Genomic DNA, 18375 nt, shown 5'->3' on the forward strand with positions numbered 1-18375 from the left:
CTCGACTCTTTGTTTCCCACAGTAAGATTCCAAATTGAGAAGCGCCGGTAAAGCACTTCACACAGAGTGTCAATACCTGATAACCACTAAACACTTTGGTTTATTTCAAGAGAAATAAACCAAAGGGATGGAGGCAGGATGAGAATTGGGGTGGCGTCATACCTCCCACCAAATTATGCACCTTCTCGTAAAGCAGCAGTATAGCGCATTGTGTAGTAATCAAGAAAGCCTGGGAATTCATTTTCTTCTCCTGCTGTCCTATCCTTTGTCTGAGTCAAACCAAGGGAAGGTGCCAGGGCCTGAAGCATCTGATACTCCCATTATACAGAACCTTGGGACAAACCCTGATCTGGGGTCACCGGAACTGAAATGATGATGCTGGTGTTGGCAGCATACCCTTGCTTCCCCAGCTCCTGGGGATAGAGCCCAAAAGGGCAGGCTGAGGCACAGGGGAGGAAGGGAGCATATGTTTTGCACCCAGCCTATCCCCCAGCCCCCATTCCCCTTTCCTACCAACCCCACAAGCTGCCAACCCCACAAGCCCACAAGCACCACGAGGGCAGACACAGAGTAGGAGACACACACCACATGTACAAAACATTCATTTTATTTCCTGTATTGAGTTTATACAAACTTGCAAGATACAAATGCAGAACTCACTGGAATTCTTCAGTACCTAAATCTAAAAAGAATGCTGCTGAAAGGAGGAAGCAAACTCTCACCTGTTTCAGTCAGGCCGTCCCCTCCTCCTGGGGAGGGGGCTCATTGGCTAGAAAGATGCTAAGGGGATGCTACAGCTGGTTGCCCCCGACAGAGATTCCATCTATCTAACCTTCACCCTTCTTCTAAGGTCACTTTTATACTAAATAAAGACACTGAGATCATAAATTTCCTTGTATGGTTTATTGTCTAATACTAGCAAATCAAATTGGCCCCAATATGTGCATAAATAGATATATATATGTGTGTGTATATATATATGTGTGTGTGTATATAATATTTTTTCTTAGTTTTAAGAGCTGCCAGGTAGAGGGTGCTTAAAGGAGAAAGGAACTGGTTCCCTCTTGCCATAGCCAACCCTGCCCAAAAACATGCCTCTCCCAAAGGTCGGAGAGCAAGTGTGCCACTTGTGATCTCAGAAAATCTTCAAAGTGACAGTAGCAGTATTTGATTGCAGCCTCTTGGTTATTGATCATGGAGGTAATGTGCTCGTTGAGAAGGCCCTGGATGAATAATCAGAGCGTCCCCAGGTGGGTCACTTAGCCCTGGACCCCCACCTGCGCTCTGTTCATTCAGAGCGGGATGTTCTAGGCTGGTGGCAGGGTGTCAGTAAACGCCCCAGCTGGGAGGCCAGGCTTCAAACGCTGGCCAGAAGCTCGGCTCTAGATTCCCAAGCCCTTGATTTCAGATCTAGACAAAGACTTCTATCCTGCCCAAATCCTTGCAAGGCCAGAGACCCTTTGGCCAATTTGATAATTGACAAAGGCTTGAGAAGTTTGGAAGGCTGAGCTGGCTTCGTTTGGTGCCCCCGTGGCAGCCTGCTGGGGTAAAGTCCTGGGGGTTTCTTGGGTGAGGTTGAGATGTCACCTTGTCTGTAGGACCCTCCTCGGCTCAGAGGCTGATTTCGCAGTCTGGATGCCAGACTGAGGTACCATGCCTTTGGTACAGCCCCCAGAGAGAAAGGTTGCAGAGGGGGGATGTCATAGATGTGACCCAGACCAAAGAGGGATCGAGTGAAAAGGAGTGTGACAAGCCCAAGGAACTTATATGTGTCTGTGCTAAAGGGCCAGGGATGGCCCAGAGGATCCCAAGCCGCCTCCTCTGGGCTTCACACCATCTCGTAGACCGACATCCTTAGCGCTGTTTGGCATAGGCTGCCATTACACTGTCTGCTCTTTCCAGCAGCCTGATGAAGAGGGGTAGTCTAGCAGCCCATTTGGGGTGCATGCCTGCATGGGTCTCCTTTGTGCATACAACTGCAAACAGTTCCTTCCAGAGGATTCACGCCTGACAACTGCAGAGGGTCATCAGGAGTGGACAGTGTAATAAAATCCTTAGGCCAGGACTTCCGAGGGAATGCCCTGCCCCGGGCAAGATGCTCTCTGGGTGAGCTCTGGGGACCAGCCCTTTCCTGACTGGGGAATAGGATGGAATGAAGCCACTGTGGCAGAGGGAAGGGCACAGGGTTGGGACCTAAAGGCAGTTGCCCCATCTCCTCACCTCACTTGCCAATTCCATTCAGACATTGCACATTTTGAAAATAGGTTTGCTTTTTTTAAACAAAAGCATAAAATAGATCTGTCTTAAAATAAGTCTTTCCTCTCCTCTTCTTTGGATCAAAAAGGCAAGGGGTATGGCCTTGATATGCTAGGAATGATATGGAAAATAAGGGAGAGAAAAACGGGCCTGGGCAGGAACTGTAGGAAAAGATCAGACATCCAAACAAATATATTACATATATAGATCTATAATATGTATAATCTCCATAAAACATATATTAAGGCATGTAAAGCAACATAAAGAGCCAGCTTTATGAAATAAGAGGTGAGAGAGAGGTGGCAGAGGTGCAGATATTATTTCTTGGTATTTTACATGTATTTCTAAAAAATATTACTTTAAAAAAAAAAAGAGACAGACAAAGCGGCAGGTGTGGAAGGCCCTGAAAAATCTGTTTCCTGTGGAGGGAGAAAGGCGTGGGGGAAAGAGGGAGAGAAGATGACCTGGGAGCCAATCCACCTGCCAGTCTACAGGGGAGAAAGGGCAGGTTTGGGGTGCTTGAACTGTGAAGATGGGAAATATAGCCAAGGGTCACGTTTAAAAAACCTGCTAGAAGTGAAGATTGGTGGAATCCTCCTAGGCTGTAATCCCTCAGAAACATGAGAATATCCTAAGCACCTAGAATAGTGCCTGGTACATAAAAGGTGCTCGATAAATATTTGTTGAGTAAATTGTCATCTTTACTTGCATATGAACCAGTAACTGTCCCAGCCATGAAGGAGTGGAGAGGAATTAGTAGGTGTTCTTGGGACCGCTGGAGGTCAGGCTGAAGCCTCTGGGTGGCAACTCTAGCAGAGTGAAGGCCTAGGGGCCACGGCGTCTTCAGCTTCCCTCCTTCCTCCTCTCTGGCTACATTCATCTCCAGGTGGGTGGAGCTGAGGAAGAATGCGCTTTGCTCTTCTGTCTCTCCCCCACTGCCCTCCCTGGGCAGGTGGATCATGAGAGCGCCTAGCCTCAGCCAGTCCTCGTCTGGGATGCCTGGGATGGGGGATGGTCCTGGAATCCTGGGAGGCCTCCCAGATTAAGGCCTCATCCCTCCTCCTCAAAGCATATTCTCAGCTGGATCACTGCACATTCCAGGGGGAACAGGGCAAGAAATATCGCAGAACTGGGTAGGTAAGGCCCCAAGGCTGACCACACCCTACATAAGACAAGTCCTTCTCTCTGCCCCTTACCCCAGGACGGGGAGGCAGACACCAGGCACAGAACTACCAACAGCCATCTCCCAGGCAGTCGCTACTCAACCTCCTTCACCTAGATCCCCACACCAAGCATCTCCACTGAGGCTGCCTGTGCTCCACTGGTGGGTCGTCCTGGGGATGAGGTGGGAGGAGCAGAGGAGAGAGTCTGGCACTGCACTGGGCACTAACCTAAGGCTCCACCTGGGGAAACCAATCCAATACCCCTTTTCCATCTCCTTCCTTCCTGCTTGACTTGCCAATGTGTCCTGCTGCTTCCCCTCCTCCCACTCTGAGGATCTCTCTCTCTCTCTGTCTTTCTCTTTCTGTCTCTCTCTCTCTGCTACCCTTCCCAACCTGCCCTCAGACACTGCACAGACCTGCTGTTCTCTAGCCACAACCAGCACTGTTCCCTCTGGGAGCCAATAGCCTCTCCCCGTCTCTCATCACCTTGTCTTTGGCTCAAGCAGGGTGGTCAGTCTCCATTGGACCCCAGCGAGCACCCATAAGCAAAGCACTGGGTTTATCAAAGCCCTGGGTCCAGCTGAGGCAGCCGGGTGGGGTTGATGAGGATAGGGATGACGACAAGTGCTGTCCTCAGTGTCAGGCTGGCTCCAAGAGGCAGTGTCCATCTCCTTTTCACCTCTAGTCCTCACATAAGATAGCCACAGGTATGTTCTCCACCACGGCATGTCCCCCATCAGGGATTGTTCCACTGGAGTCACCACAATCCCAGCCAGGGCAAGGCCGAGGCTCCCTGTGACTTGGGCATTAACGAGGATGGTGCTCCCCACTGCCGTCTCAGGCCCTGGCCCAGGACCATGGTGTGAGTAGTGAGAGCTCCAGGGTTAGGCATAGTGGGTGTGTGGACACTGAGGTATCCACGCTCCTCTCGGCAGCAGCCCGTGGCCCCAGCCTGGCTCCCTGCGGCATTCCCATGGGAGTGCAGGGGCAGGGGGCCAGGGTGGGGAGCCAGGACCTCAGGTTGGCAGAGGACGGCTTCAGAATGTGACTCTGTGGAGCTTCACAGCATTGGCCTCAGCCAGGGCTTGAACTGGAGAAAAAAGAAATGGGGTGAGAAGAGGGTTGCACAGAGGAGCAAGGACTCCAGCCAACCTTCCCGGGAGAAAGAAGCCTCATCCTGCAAAAACCTGGCAGAAACCCACTCCGGTCCCTCAACCCTGACAGGGGAACAAAGGAAACGAAGTCAGTGTTCTTTTCTACTTGACTGAGAGTGAGCGGCTGTGGGCTAGGGGCAAGGGAAGGGTTCACAGCCTTTGGCTGTAATTGTCAATGTTATTTTAAATTACAGTAAGATCTGGGAGTTGAGAAACAGCTTTTGAGGGCTTCTGAAGGTTCTGCATCTGTGTATCTCAACAGATGGAAAGCTTGTCAGCAGACAGGAGGCACAGGGGTGGGGTGTCAGGGGAGAGCCTTCCCTGAGAGCAGACAGGTAAGGTCTTGGGTCCATTCCCTGCCTGCTTCTGGAGAAGCAAAGGCCATTGGCATCACAACATCCAAGAAGCGGCCCTGCCAGCCGGTTCCAGCCCAGCACTGCGTGGGGAAGCTGGATGGATGGATGGATGGATGGATGGATGGGTGGATGGATAGTGGGGAGGAGCGGTACACGGCACTGGGGTAGGGGAGAAGCAAAATGCCAAAATGAGAGGACACAGATGGCTCAATGGGGGTGAAGGAAGGGGCCCCACTCCCCAGGTGGATGAAATACAGTAGAAAAGTGCTTACGTCAGAGCTCAGACCCGCATGGTATGGCTGCTGTCGGCGCCCCGTGGGGATTCAGACGACAGGGGGTTGGCTGGAGGAGTCGGGGAAGCAGGGGAGGTGGGAGGGCTTGGGGTGGCACATTGCACTGGAAACAGAAATGAACAGGGAGGTGAATGGGGGTGGGTGGGGAAGGAGGGTGGGCACCCAGAGCAAGCGAGGCCCTCCCCAGGCGGGGAGCGAGGCAGGGAGGCAAGCAGAGAGAGAGCACTGAGCTTGGAGCTTGCTCAAGCTAGGCCAAGCTGTCCTCGTTCCCAGGGCATCGTGGAGGAGAGTGTGAGGCCCCAGAGGAGACCTGGTCGAATCTAGGCTCTGCTGAGAACCAGTGTGACTGTGGGTAAGGCCAGGCCCTCTCTGGGCCAAGGGCTCCCCTCCCATCCACACAATGGGGAGATTCCCACACCTCTCCGCGACTGTGCAGACGGAACCAGGAAGTGGTACTTTATATACCGCAGTGTCACTAACGATAATGATTAATAGTGCAGTAAAATCACACCAATCCAAACCATCTGGCCCCATTTAATGAACAGAAGTGAAGTGACCACCATGTTAATCAGTGCCATCAAAACAGAGATTTCTGATCAACTTAAAGCGAGTTCTGTTAACTTGGCACAGTCAAGGGCTCAGAAACATGTTCCCTGCTAACACTTGAGACCTCCTTTTCATCAGTCCAGTAAAGTCAAACTTCAGTCCACCCCTAAGCAAATCGAGACAAGCCTGAAATGACGTTTGAATTATTGAGATTTTACTCTATTATCATTATTATTCCATGTTAAGAATAGTAAAGTGGAAGGACAATGAGAAGGGAAGACTTATTACTGGGGACAAGCTCTATGCAGTCTCCAGACCCTCACGCATCCTCACTGTAGCTGCGAGGCAGGAGGATGGCAGAGACAACATCCTCGCTCAGGCTCAGAAAGGAACCAGACCTCAGCCAGGGTCACACTGCATTTCCACCGAGAGAAGGGTCCCAACATTGAACTTCCCAGTCCCTCGTCCCCACCCTACCCTGGACCTCATCACCTTCCCTGCCGTCTGTGCAAGAGAAAGAGCCAAGGTGGCTACTCTTGTTACATATCTAATACACCTTCATGTGCATAGAACACATGTAGCTCTCGCATGGATGTGAAGTTTTCTGCCTATACACAATACAAAGTTTGTGCATGGGATCTGGCAACGCCATATCATTACACTCATTGCACACAGCTCACAATAAGTGTATTTGTATACTTCCAAGCCTGCACCCTTCCATGTGACCCAACACTTGTAACTTCATGTGCAAATACACTCACAAACACTTTCAAACACACATTCGTGTGCATAGCCACATCACTGACCCAACGCTTAGTCATCTAGCAGTCTCAACTTCTAAAACAGCCAAGAAACCAAAAACACAGCAAAAGATATCTCCAGGAAGCCAACATAGAGGTTATAGCCTACAGGACATGCAGTGAGGCTCTCAGAATTTACTCATAGGGAGCCCTTGGAGTCCAGTTACTCTTATTGATACACAATTCTAAAAGGTGTTGGCTCGCTGGGTTTCTAGCCCAGGGGAGATTAGAAACAGGAAAATTCGAAGAGACAGAGGAATTGGGAGGCCCACTGACATCTATAAGAAAGCACGACTGAGGAGAGAAAATGTTTTGTAAAAAGCAGACATAACAGCTTTAGAAGAGTGACAGTTTGGGAACATTTAGCATAGCTACAAACAGATCTATGTCCATTGTGGCCCTCAGGGCATTCCTTTAACAGAGGTCGGCAAAATAAAGATATTTATAATGTAATACATGAGCAAGAAAAGGTCATATGTAAACAGAACTTTGTTAAGAAGGCAGAAAAATACTAAATATATATTAGAAATATATCCATCAAAATAGTTAAAATTTGCATGTGCTGCAGATGTGAATCACACATATGTGATATTATAAAGTGTGCAAAGTACCACATGCGTGCAGAAATGATCAGTCACACATAGTCACATTCATGACACTGTACTTTCTCCCAGCCTGTGTACACAGACATAAGTTCACAATACTGCAATATATACACTGTACACAACATATACACAAATATGCTTTATCATTTCCCATACTGTAGAAAAGCCAATCACAAATACAAGCATTCATAAACACCACCTCCACCAATGTATTGTACACTCACATACATGTACATTTATGCTCCAACAGCTTACCATATACCACCTGGACTCATAATGGGTCTCCACACAACGTCCTTAGACATTTTACACAGATACACACATTGCTACATTTGTACTCAAACCTTTCTTCCATTCTCACACTGCACACTTGAATACACACAAATAAATGCATGTATCTACAAACATGACCAGATCCAGACACTGCACATGACATCCACACCACACGTACAAACTCAAAAATGCCATAATTTCCCACATATTACATACCTGAGTCTGCACGCACCGGGTGGATTTGTAAGCATAACAGCATTCCTCACTGATTACTCTGTCCATGCCACACATCACACACGGGCACTGAACTCTACTCGCTGTACCCGATGCACACTATGCTCATGACCTGTGCCCAGCACTGCCACACACACAGTGTCCTGGGTGTGAACCTGTGCCCACATAGTGTATGCCCAGGACCAGCCTTGCTGTGCCTGGCAGAGCTGTAGCTCTGAGGAGCTGGGCCACAGGCCAGGGCTGGTGGGAACAGTGGGCTAAGTCTGAGGTCTGGCCCTGCCACAGCCATTTTTTAAATAGTTGGGGTTTTGGCAAAAGCAAGGTGACCGTTTGGTTTCAGCACACAGACTCTGACATGTAAGCCTGTGTGTATCAAGACGGAAATCGGATAGGCCGGGTGGGTTTTGTTTTCATGGAACCTTTGGCTAAGGAACTGTAGTAGAGAGAGCCAGGGGCTGGGGCTGGGGCAGAGCAAAGTTTTTAAACCGGCCTGTCTCTCTAACCTCTTGAAACAGGAAGTTGCCTTTTGCCCAGAGCATGTGCAATCTGATCTTTGGAAGGTTCAAGTTCATTTTGGAGCTAAACTACAGGGAGGTTCAACAGAGGCCTGCTTCCTTGTGGCCAAACTGGTTTTGCTGCCTTTTGGCTGCAGGATGGGGCTCTCTGAAGCTATCCCTTCTCTTCCCCTCAACTCCAGCCTAAAGACGGCCTCTCCCTGAAATACCTCCAAGGGTCTCCCTGGACACCCATTCTAAAGTCCATTACACCCTAACTGGCAGAAGGTTCTTCATTAAGGCTTACTTAAATCCTCTTTGCCGTAGCTAAAATCTTCTGGTTTCTGAAAACATCCATATTTAAAATAATTAGCAAAATGACAAATGGTTCTATTTCTACTTCGTCTATTGCTATTTCAACTACTACTACCAGCATCACAGCGCTACTGCTACTGTCACCACTACTACGGCTTGCGAGCATGTATTGAGCAGTTAGTGAATGCCAGGCACTGTGCTAGGTGTTTGGCACACATTGTTTCCAATCCTCATACCACCAGAACTGGAGGCAGGAATTTTGATTTGAATTTCACAGGTGAGGAAATGGAACCTCAGAGCACCAGAATTTGAATCCTCCTTAATCACCAACATGAAACGCCATCCCTTGCACTATGTTCCGAGCCACGGTTCTAACCTGCTTATGGCTCTTGCCTGGGCTACTGGAATTGTAGCCTGCACACCTGCTCTCACCCCTCTGCCAATGTCATCTCCAACCATGGCTCCCCCTTTTGAGTCATTCCTCTTAACTGGCCTTCAAAGTTCTCACTCTCACTCTACCTCTCTATCCTAAACACCTTTATCTTGATGAAGGGAACAGTCTCCCAGGCTCCTTAACTTACCCACTGTCTCTCCTCTCCCTTTAACCCTCCCATTCATACAGAATCTCTTTCATTCTTAAAAGCTCAAGTACATTTTCATCTATTCTGGGATGATATCTCAGACTGAGCAGAAGCTGACCCTGTTGATCTCAACCCTATCAGCATCTAGTCAGGACCTGGTAGCCTTTGTATCAGTGTGAAGTCAGTTCCTCATAGTCATCTTTTCTTAGCAGAAAAGTGAGTTTGGATCAGTAGCCAAAGTGGTAATTGTATCGCTCTCAACTCTTTGGTTGCCTGCACCATCTTTTCTAAGATTCTTCCTATTTGCATGCAGCAAAAGCAGGAAATGAAAGGATACTCTGGAATACCTGGCCCTCTCCCTGCAACTGAGAAATATTTTTATCTTTCTCAGTCAAACTCAGTTATCATCTTTTCTCTGTGCCTTTCTCTGGCCTGCCCGGGCAGAATGGCTCCCCATGCTCTGCATGGCCTCTGGCCAATACTCCCTAAGGTGGCTGTAAGGATCATCCTGGCTCTGAGCTCCTGGATGCAGCAACTCTGGCCCCTTTGCACCTCCCTGAGCCTAGCACAGTACCTGGTGCTCAATAGATACTCGTCTCAACCTCGAGGAGCATCTCCTCAGCCTTGTATCTCTTTGCTACTGCCCCCCTGGTAGCAGTGCTGCACTTCCTCCCCTAAACCTGGTCAGCTGGTTTCCCTGGCAGGGTGGAGCGAGGCCCAGCCCCTCTCACCAGACAGCATGCGGCCCCTGCGGGAGGCCTCGGTCGCCAGGGCGCAGGAGATTTCAATCCGCTTCTCCTGCTCCTGCAGCTGGCTCTCTGAGTCCTGGGGCACGTCCACAGAGTCCCCCTCGCCGATGGGCACCACGTTCTGCATACTGAAGAGGCACAGACACACAGAAATGGAGGGAGGGACAGGATGGTCCAAGTGGCTTTGGGGGGCCTGCAGACTGAGGTTGGCAGGGAGGGCCAGGGCCCCATGAATGTGCAGTCTCTGGTTCCCAGCAAGGCTGTCCCTAGGAGTGAGTGGGACCCTGACAAAACACAGGTTGAGACCCCTACCCTCAATGTTCTCAAATGAATTAAAAGGTTCAAGTGAGCATTTAGGGCAGCCTTGAAGGGGAAAAGAAGTCACCAGAGGGCGAGCCTTCAGTTTTGTCTTGATGGTGTGATGTGCACGAGCCTGGTGGGTCTTACTAGCACCTGACAGCAGCATCCTTGCCTCTGCCGGTAGCTGGGCCCTGTCTGCTGCCTGGAGCCACCACTTTGATGTGCTCTCCCCTGGGGAGGCTCTGTGCCCCCAACGACTTCTAGTGGCCCAGGTGTCCTAGGTGCCAGGGTGGGCAGAGGAAGTAGAGGCTCACCCAGGCCGGTTACCTGGATTTGGCAATGAGTGTCTTGATCCTCTCCACCTTCTTCTGCTTCTCCTTCAACTCCTCAGGGCTCAGAGGAGTGTCAGGCTCCAGGTCAATGTACCGTTCGGGGATGAGGACTTTGTCTGGAGTGGAGAGCTATGGAGGGGCTGGGGTCACCACCTCTGTCCCTTCCCAGAGTCTCCCACTACAGCCCTTCCTGGCTCCACTCACCTCCTTATTGATGTCTACATCATAATGCTGGGGCTCTAGCTCCATTTTGCGAAGCCGGGCAATTTCCTCCCGGGGTGTCTCGTAGGCCTGCCCGCCAGGCTCCTCTGCCCGCAGGGCTGCCTCCAGGTTGGAGATGTCCACCTCGTGGATGCTGCGGTGGCGGCGCACCTAGGGGACAGCAGCGTCACGATCGCACCACGGCTACCCATGCCTCCAGGCAGCCCTAGCCATGCCCTGTCCTTGCTTTCCCTTCCCAGCTCACCTGATCTAGCTGCCACCCCACTGCTCCCACCACACCCCACTGCAGAACTATCCTCTTTCCTTTCTACTGACCCAAAGCCTGTCCACCTGCCAGGCCCCAGAGGCAACATCTCATCAACATCTCTTGTCAGTTCTTGCTGTTCCCCATCCTGCTGTACCCTGTATTCACATTCTTCGCTATATAATTTGGGCAATTGAGTTAGTGTGACTTGTATTGATTTCTTCTTTTGATTTTTTAAGAAACAGGCTCTTGCTGTCGCTCCAGCTGGAGTACAGCCACAGAATCATAGCTCGCTGCAATCCCAAACTCCTGGCCTTGAGTCCTCCCATCCCAGCCTCCTCCCAAGTAGCTGGGACTATACGTGCATCCACCATGCCCAGCTACTTGTTAAACATGTTTTTATAGAGACAGGGTCTTGTTTTGTTGTCAGGCTGGTCTCAGACTCCTGGCCTCAAACGATCTTTCCACCTTGGTCTCCCAAAGTGCTAGGATTACTTGCATGAGGAGCCAACCACACCCAGCTAACTTCTAATGATTTCATACTATAGAAGTCCTAATCCATCAACTAGAATGTAAGCTGTTGAGGACAGGACTTATGAGTCATAATTTTTCCATATTTCTAAAATTTAATGGAAACAAAAGTTAAGTAATGTCTTGGGCTACATCCAGCTCTGTACTTAATAGAGCTGTGTAGCCCAGGAATCCTTTAATTTCTCCTCACTTTGTTTCCCCATCTGCAAAATAGGATAATAATTCCTAACCCAATGTTGCTAAAATGATTAAATGAAATAACATGAAAGGGATTTGTGGATTATATTGTGCCATGTGACGGTGAGCTCTTATGATTATCTTCATCGCAGCCAGCCCAATGCTAGGCACAGAGGAGATGCTCTAGAAACGTGCGTAAGTGACAGCTATTTCTGTGTGGTGAATTCTGTACTATTCTCTATTAAGTGAATTTTGTATAATTCATTTCAACAAAAATAATTAAGGCATTCCTTTTTGTGAGTTATTTTCTTAAAACAAGAAAAAGTCAAAACTTGAAAGACTCTTCCGCCGGTGGGAGAGAGGACTCTCTGGCTCTCCCAGGTGCCCAGCTTGGGTTCTTTCCCCTCTCCTTCCTCTCAAACCCCCCAGGCCCCAGCTGGCCATGCCCTGGGAGTAGGAAGTGTTGGCAGATGCCAGGCTCATGCCTGTGGGTAGCTGGGAAGGCATTACCACTTTGTAGGCTGGCCGGGGACTGGGGTCGGGGGCCGGGCTGGCCGGCAGCTGCAGGCTTCTCCGCTTCTCCTTCATGGAGCCACTCTGGTGCCGCCGCATTCGGTCAATCTGCTCCTCCACACTCATCTTGACCTTCCCCTCACCAGGGAACACAGCACTCTTGGGGCGTTCCTGCTGCCATGGGAAAACAGGGCTCTGACAAGTGCCTTATCCCCCACCCAGCTTTTCCATCCTGAACCCTTAACCTTCTATGGGAAGTCTGCCTGTAGTGGGCTGAAGAGTGGTCCCCAAAAGATATGTCCAAGAACTGACCCCAGGTACCTGAGAGTATAACCTTGTTTAGAAATATGAGATCATCCTGAATTAGAGTGGGCCCTAAATCCAATGGTGTGTCCTCATAAGAGACAGAAAAGAAGATGACATGCAGAGTAGAGGTGACATGAAGAGGGAGGCAGAGATCAGAGTGGTTCATTTACTCAGAAAGGAATGCCAAGGATTGCCAGCAATACCCAGAAGTTAGGAGAGAGGCCTAGGACAGGTTCTCCCTCACGGCCTCCAAAAGGAGCCAACCCTGCCACCACCTGGATTTTGGGCTTGTGGCCTCCACATCCATAAGAGCATACGCTTCTACTGTTTTAGATCACCCTGTGTGTGGTCATTTTTCACAGCAGTCCAAGGAAACTAACACAGATTTTGGTACTGGGAAAGGGGTGCTGCTATAACACATAGCTAAAAATGTGGTAGAGATTTTGTAATTGGCTAACGGGTAAAGGTTGGGAGAATTTCAAGGTATATAATAGAAAAAGTCTAGTGGATTTCCTTGAAGAGATGACTGGCAGAAATATGAACTTTAAGGATGATTCTGGTGAGGGCTCAGAGGAAGTGAACAGCATAGAAAAGAAAGCTTCAATTGCCCTAGAGAATACAGTTATGCCTCGGTATCCCAGGGGACTGGTCCGAGGATCCTGATGGATAGCAAAAGTCATGAACGCTCAAATCTCTGCTATAAAATGGCATAGATGTGCATATAACCTACATATATCCTCCAGTATACTTTAAATCACCTTTAGATTACTTACAATACCTAATACAATGTAAATTGCTATGTAACTAGTTGTTATCCTGTATTGTTGGTTTTTTTACTTTTTCTTTCTTTCTTTTTTTTTTTTTTTTTTTTTTCTGAAATGGGGTCTTGCTCTGTCACCCAGGCTGGAGTGCAGTGGTGCAATCATAGCTCACCACAGCCTCGAACTCCTGGATTCAAGCAATCTTCCTGCATCAGCCTTCCAAGTAGCTGGGACTACAGACACATGCCACTGCACCTGACTAATTTTTAAATTATTATTTGTAGAGATGAGGTCTTGCTTTGTTGCCCAAGCTGTTTTCAAACCCTTAGCTTCAAGCAATCCTCTTGTCCCCAAGTGCTGGGATTATTGGCATGAGCCACCACACCTGGCCTGTATTGCTTTTTATTACTTTATTTTTACTGTTTTATTGTTTTTTATTATATGTCTCCCCTGAATATTTTTGAGCTGTGGTGGCTGAATCCACAGATGTGGAACCCAGAGATATGGAGGGCCCATCGTATATATATCATGAATGGAATGCTGGTAGAAATATGAATGTTAAAGATGCTTCTGGTAAGGTCTCAGAAGGAAATAAGAAACGTGTTATTAGAAACGGAAGAAAAGCCATCTTTATTATAAAGTGGCAGAAATGTGAATGTATTGTTTTCTACTGCTGAGTGGAAACAGAACTTGAAGGCTGTAATGAACTTAGATATTTAGCTGAGGAGATTTCCAAACAAAGTGTTGAAGGTGTGGCTTGGTTTCTCTTTGTACTTATAGGAAAATTATAGAGAAGATAAATTGAGAAAATAACTGTTAAGCCAAGAGAAACCAGCACTTTTTTATTTGGGAGGTTCTCAGCCTACCGAGTTCACAAAGGATGCTGAAGTTAGGAAACTCATAGTAGGAAGAGTGTGCCCTAGAGAGAGGGTCAAGGATGTGGCTGGACAACATTTTGCTAAAGAGATTGGGGATGCCTCATGAACCCAGTCGACCATCCCAGAAGAAGCCAGAAATAGAGATGGAGTTATCTAGAATGGATACCCTTGAAATACAAAGGGGGCCTACAAAGTTTTTGAGACTGTTATATATGCAGAAACACTGCTAGCTTGTACAGAAAGGGACAGAGATAAGATGAAATGAAAATAGCTGTGAGACTTCTGGGATTCTACAGGCAGGAAATAGGCTAATAGAGGTAGTTAGCTACACACACATGCTAACCTTCAAGGAAAAGCAAGAATGACTCAGAACAAAGCCGTGGATGCAGAGGCAGCGTCCAAAGAGGCAGGGTTCAAAGAAGCAGGCCTAGAGGCAGGGGCTGATGGAGCCTCTGTGGACCCAGAGGGCAGGGAAGTGAGTCACAGAGGATTATTCTCAGGCCTTGAAAACTAATAGAATTTTCCCTGCTGGATTTCAAACTTGCTTGGAATGGTGACCCCTTTGTTCCTTCCAATTTCTCCTTGTTGGGACAGCAACAAAAATAAAATTATTATTTTTTAAAATTTATTTTTAAAATAGAGATAGGGTCTCACTATGTTGCCCAGGCTGGTCTCAAACTTCTGGGCTCAAGTGATCCTCCTGCCTCAGCCTCCCAAAGTGCTGGGATTATAGGCATAAGCCACCACACCTGGCCAGGAATGACTTACTTATGCCTCTCCTCCAGCACTGTATTTTGAAAGCAGATTAATTTATTTTTTCTTTCTTTCTTTCTTTTCTTTCTTTCTTTCTTTCTTTCTTTCTTTCTTTCTTTCTTTCTTTCTTTCTTTCTTTCTTTCTTTCTTTCTTTCTTTGTTTTTTGTTTGTTTGTTTGTTTGTTTTGTCTTGTTCTGTTGTCCAGGCTAAAGTGCAGTGGCATGACCACAGCTCACTGCAGCCTCAACCTCCAGGGCTCAGACAATCTTCCAGCCTAAGCCTCCTGGAGCAGGCTAGGACTATAGGCATGCACCACCACACCTGGCTAATTTTTTTTTTTTGAGATGGAATCTCACTCTGTCACCCAGGCTGGAACACAGTGGCGTGATCTCAGCTCACTGCAACCTCCGCCTCCCAGGTTCAAGCGATTGTCTTGCCTCAGACTCCTGAGTAGCTGAGATTACAGACATGTGCCACCATGCCCAGCTAATTTTTGTATTTTTAGTAGAGACATGGTTTCACCATGTTGGCCAGGCTGGTCTCTAACTCTTGACCTCAGATGATCCACCTGCCTTGGCCTCCCAAAGTGTTGGGATTGCAGGTGTGAGCCACTGCACCCAACCCATCCAGCTAATTTTTAATTTTTTTTGTAGAGGCAGGGTCTCACTATGTTGTCCAGACTGGTCTCAAACTCCTGGGCTTAAGTGATCCTCCTGCCTTGACCTCCCAAAGTGCTGGGACTACAGGCGTGATCCACTGCACCTGGCCAATTAATTTGTTTTCTAGTTTTACAAATGGAGAGATTTTGCCCCAAAATGGATCATACCTAGAGTTTCATGCATACCAGATGGAGATGATTTAGATGATGAGATTTGGTACGGGACTTCTGAGCTGATGATATTTCAATGACATTTTAAACTTAGGATGCAGTCATGGACTGAGGTTTTTGGGAATGTTGGTTAGGTAAATGTATTTTGCAAGTGAAATGGGCATGAAATTTGGGTATCATAGAGTGGACTGAAGTTGTTGAATAGTATCCCCCAAAAGAGATGTCCAAGTCCTAGCCCCAAATACCTGTGACTGTAACCTTATCTGGAAATAGGTCTCTGCAGATGTAATTAAGAATCTCAAGATGAGATAATCCTGGATGAGGGTGGGCCCTAAATTCAATGATGGGTGTCCTTATATGGGACGGGAAAGAAGACACACAGAAAAGGAGGTGATGTGAAGATGGAGGCAGAGATTTGGTTGATGCATCTACAACCCAAGGAATGCCAAGAGTTACCAGGAACCACCGTAAGCCAGGAGAAAGGCATGAAACAGATTGTGTCTCAGTGTCTCCAAAGGAACCAACCCTGCTGGCACCTCGATTTTGGACTTCTAGCCTCCACGACTGTGACAGAATATTTCCATTGTTTTAAAGCTCCTGGTTTGTGGTAATTTGCTAACTCCTGGCAGCCCTAGGAAATTCACACTGCCTTGGGTCAGCACATTTGACTCTGAACACTGACTTTTGTTGCTTTCCCTGCTTTGTATTTCATCAATAGCATATTATGATAATTTTGTAAAATACTCTTTTGTAATTTTTATGCATATGTGATGGTTAACACTGAGCATCAACTTGACTGGATTGAAGGATGCAAAGTATTGATTCTGGGTGTGTCTGTGAGGGTGTTGCCAAAAGAGATTTGCATTTCAGTCAGTGGACTGCGGAAGGCAGATCCACCCTTAATCTGGTGGGCACAATCTAATCAGCTGCCAGTGAATATAAAGCAGGCAGAAAAACGTGAAAAGGAGAGATTGGCCTAGCCTCCCAGCCTACATCTTTCTCCCATGCTGGATGCTTCCTGCTTTCCAACATCGAACTGAAGTTCTTCAGTTTTGGGACTCGGACTGGCTCTCCTTGCTCCTCAGCTTGCAGGCAGCCTATTGTGGGACCTTGGGATCATGTAAGTTAATACTTAATAAACTCCCCTTTATACATATAAATAAATATATATATATGTATATATCCTATTAGTTCTGTCCCTCTAGAGTACCCTAACTAATACAGATTTTGGTATTAAGGATAGAGTTCTTTCATTGGTTTTGGGGCTTCTGGAGTTGGCTGCTTAGTATGATTAGACCCAAAAATGCTAAGGACTCTACTTCTAATAGTATGGAGAACACTGATAGTCCTTGGCACGAACTGTTCAGAGAGTTATGCAAAATAAATGCATTTGACACTCTTGATTCATGGTTCGTTGAGAGGCAAGGAGTTTAGTGACCATATGTGGAGAACCAAGGAACATAGTGAAGCTGGTTGGTTGCTCCTAAGTTCAGTAGACAGTGATGAAAGAAAATGATGAACTCAGGGATTGTATCTCCCAGCTTCAGAAGCAGATACTGAGCCTCAAATATGCTAAGACTGTTCTGAGTTAGAGTCTTATCTCCTATAGAGAAAGAGCTGAAATTGTGCAAAAACAGACACAAGCTCTTATCATGTGAGTGACTGACCTACAATGAAAGATGCATGCACAGCCTTGCCAGGTGTCTACTATTAAAGTGAGGGCATTGATTGGAAAAGAATGAGACTCTGAAACTTGGAATGGGGACATGTAGGAAGACCCTGATGAAGCTAGGGACACTGAGTTTGTAAACTCTTATGAATCTTTTTTGCCAGAAGGAACAGCTTCTCCATTCCCAATAGTGGCAACATCCCCTCCCCGACCCATGCTGCCATCAGCCTTTCCACCTTTGTCTGAGGAGATAAACCCTGTGCTACCAGAGGCAACAGTCATGGCCTCCCCTGAAGCAGTTGCCAGGCAAGATAATGTTGATTCTCCTCGGGAGGCACCCCCAACGCCTCTGTTTGCTTCTAGACCTACAGCTAGACTAAAACCCCAGTGGGCCCCTAGAGGCGAGGTTGAGAGTGTGACCCATGAGGAGGTATGCTACACTCTAAAAGAACTGTTTGCGTTCTCTAATTTATATCAGCAGAAATCTGGAGAACAGGCATGGGAATGGATATTAAGAGTGTGGGATAATGGTGGAAGGAACATAGTGTTGGATCAGGCTGAATTTATTGATTTGGACCCACTAAGTAGGGACTCTGCATTTAATGTTGCAGCTCAGGGAGTTAAAAAAGGTTCTAATAGTTTATTTGCTTGGTTAGCTGAAATATGGATTAAAAGATGGCCCACTGTGAGCAAGCTGGAAATGCCTGATCTCCCTTGGTTGAATGTAGAGGAAGGGATCCAAAGGCTCAGGGAGACTGGGATGGTGGCGTGGATTAGTCACTTTAGACCTACTCATTCCAGCTGGGAGAGTCCAGAAGATACACCCTTGACCAATGCATTATGAAAAAGATTTGTGAGGGCAGCACTTGCATCTTTGAAGAGCCCTATAATTGCTGTTTTCTGCATGTCAGATCTAATGGTGGGAATTGCAGTCACTCTACTACAAAATTTAAATACAATGGGAATAATTGCATCCCGAGGTGGCAGGGTTCAAGTGGTGGCACTCAACCATCAAAGGCAAGGTGGGTGTAGCTACTGTA

At 47.6% G+C, this 18375-nt stretch overlaps 1 protein-coding gene across 29 annotated transcripts in view; it reads right to left on the bottom strand.

The window, feature by feature from the left end:
* Window positions 1-591: 591 nt before the first annotated feature.
* Window positions 592-18375, bottom strand: part of LOC105484792 (pleckstrin homology domain containing A6) — a 156997-nt gene continuing 139213 nt past the window's right edge. For 24 of the 29 annotated variants that reach the window (XM_011746741.2, XM_011746744.2, XM_011746748.2 and 21 more), the window contains 6 exons: window positions 12136-12312; window positions 10656-10823; window positions 10447-10580; window positions 9802-9947; window positions 5202-5325; window positions 2967-4509 (listed from right to left, as the gene is read on the bottom strand). In XM_011746741.2, coding sequence (XP_011745043.2) covers window positions 5210-5325; window positions 9802-9947; window positions 10447-10580; window positions 10656-10823; window positions 12136-12312 — 741 coding nt within the window. In that variant the 3' untranslated portion in view covers window positions 2967-4509; window positions 5202-5209. Of the gene's footprint in view, window positions 4510-5201; window positions 5326-9801; window positions 9948-10446; window positions 10581-10655; window positions 10824-12135; window positions 12313-18375 lie in introns of all 29 variants that reach the window. The other 5 variants (XM_011746740.2, XM_011746760.2, XM_011746761.3 and 2 more) reach the window with 4 other exon arrangements.

The sequence above is a fragment of the Macaca nemestrina genome, chromosome 1 (assembly GCF_043159975.1).
Source record: "Macaca nemestrina isolate mMacNem1 chromosome 1, mMacNem.hap1, whole genome shotgun sequence".
In the NCBI taxonomy this organism is placed as follows: domain Eukaryota; kingdom Metazoa; phylum Chordata; class Mammalia; order Primates; family Cercopithecidae; genus Macaca; species Macaca nemestrina.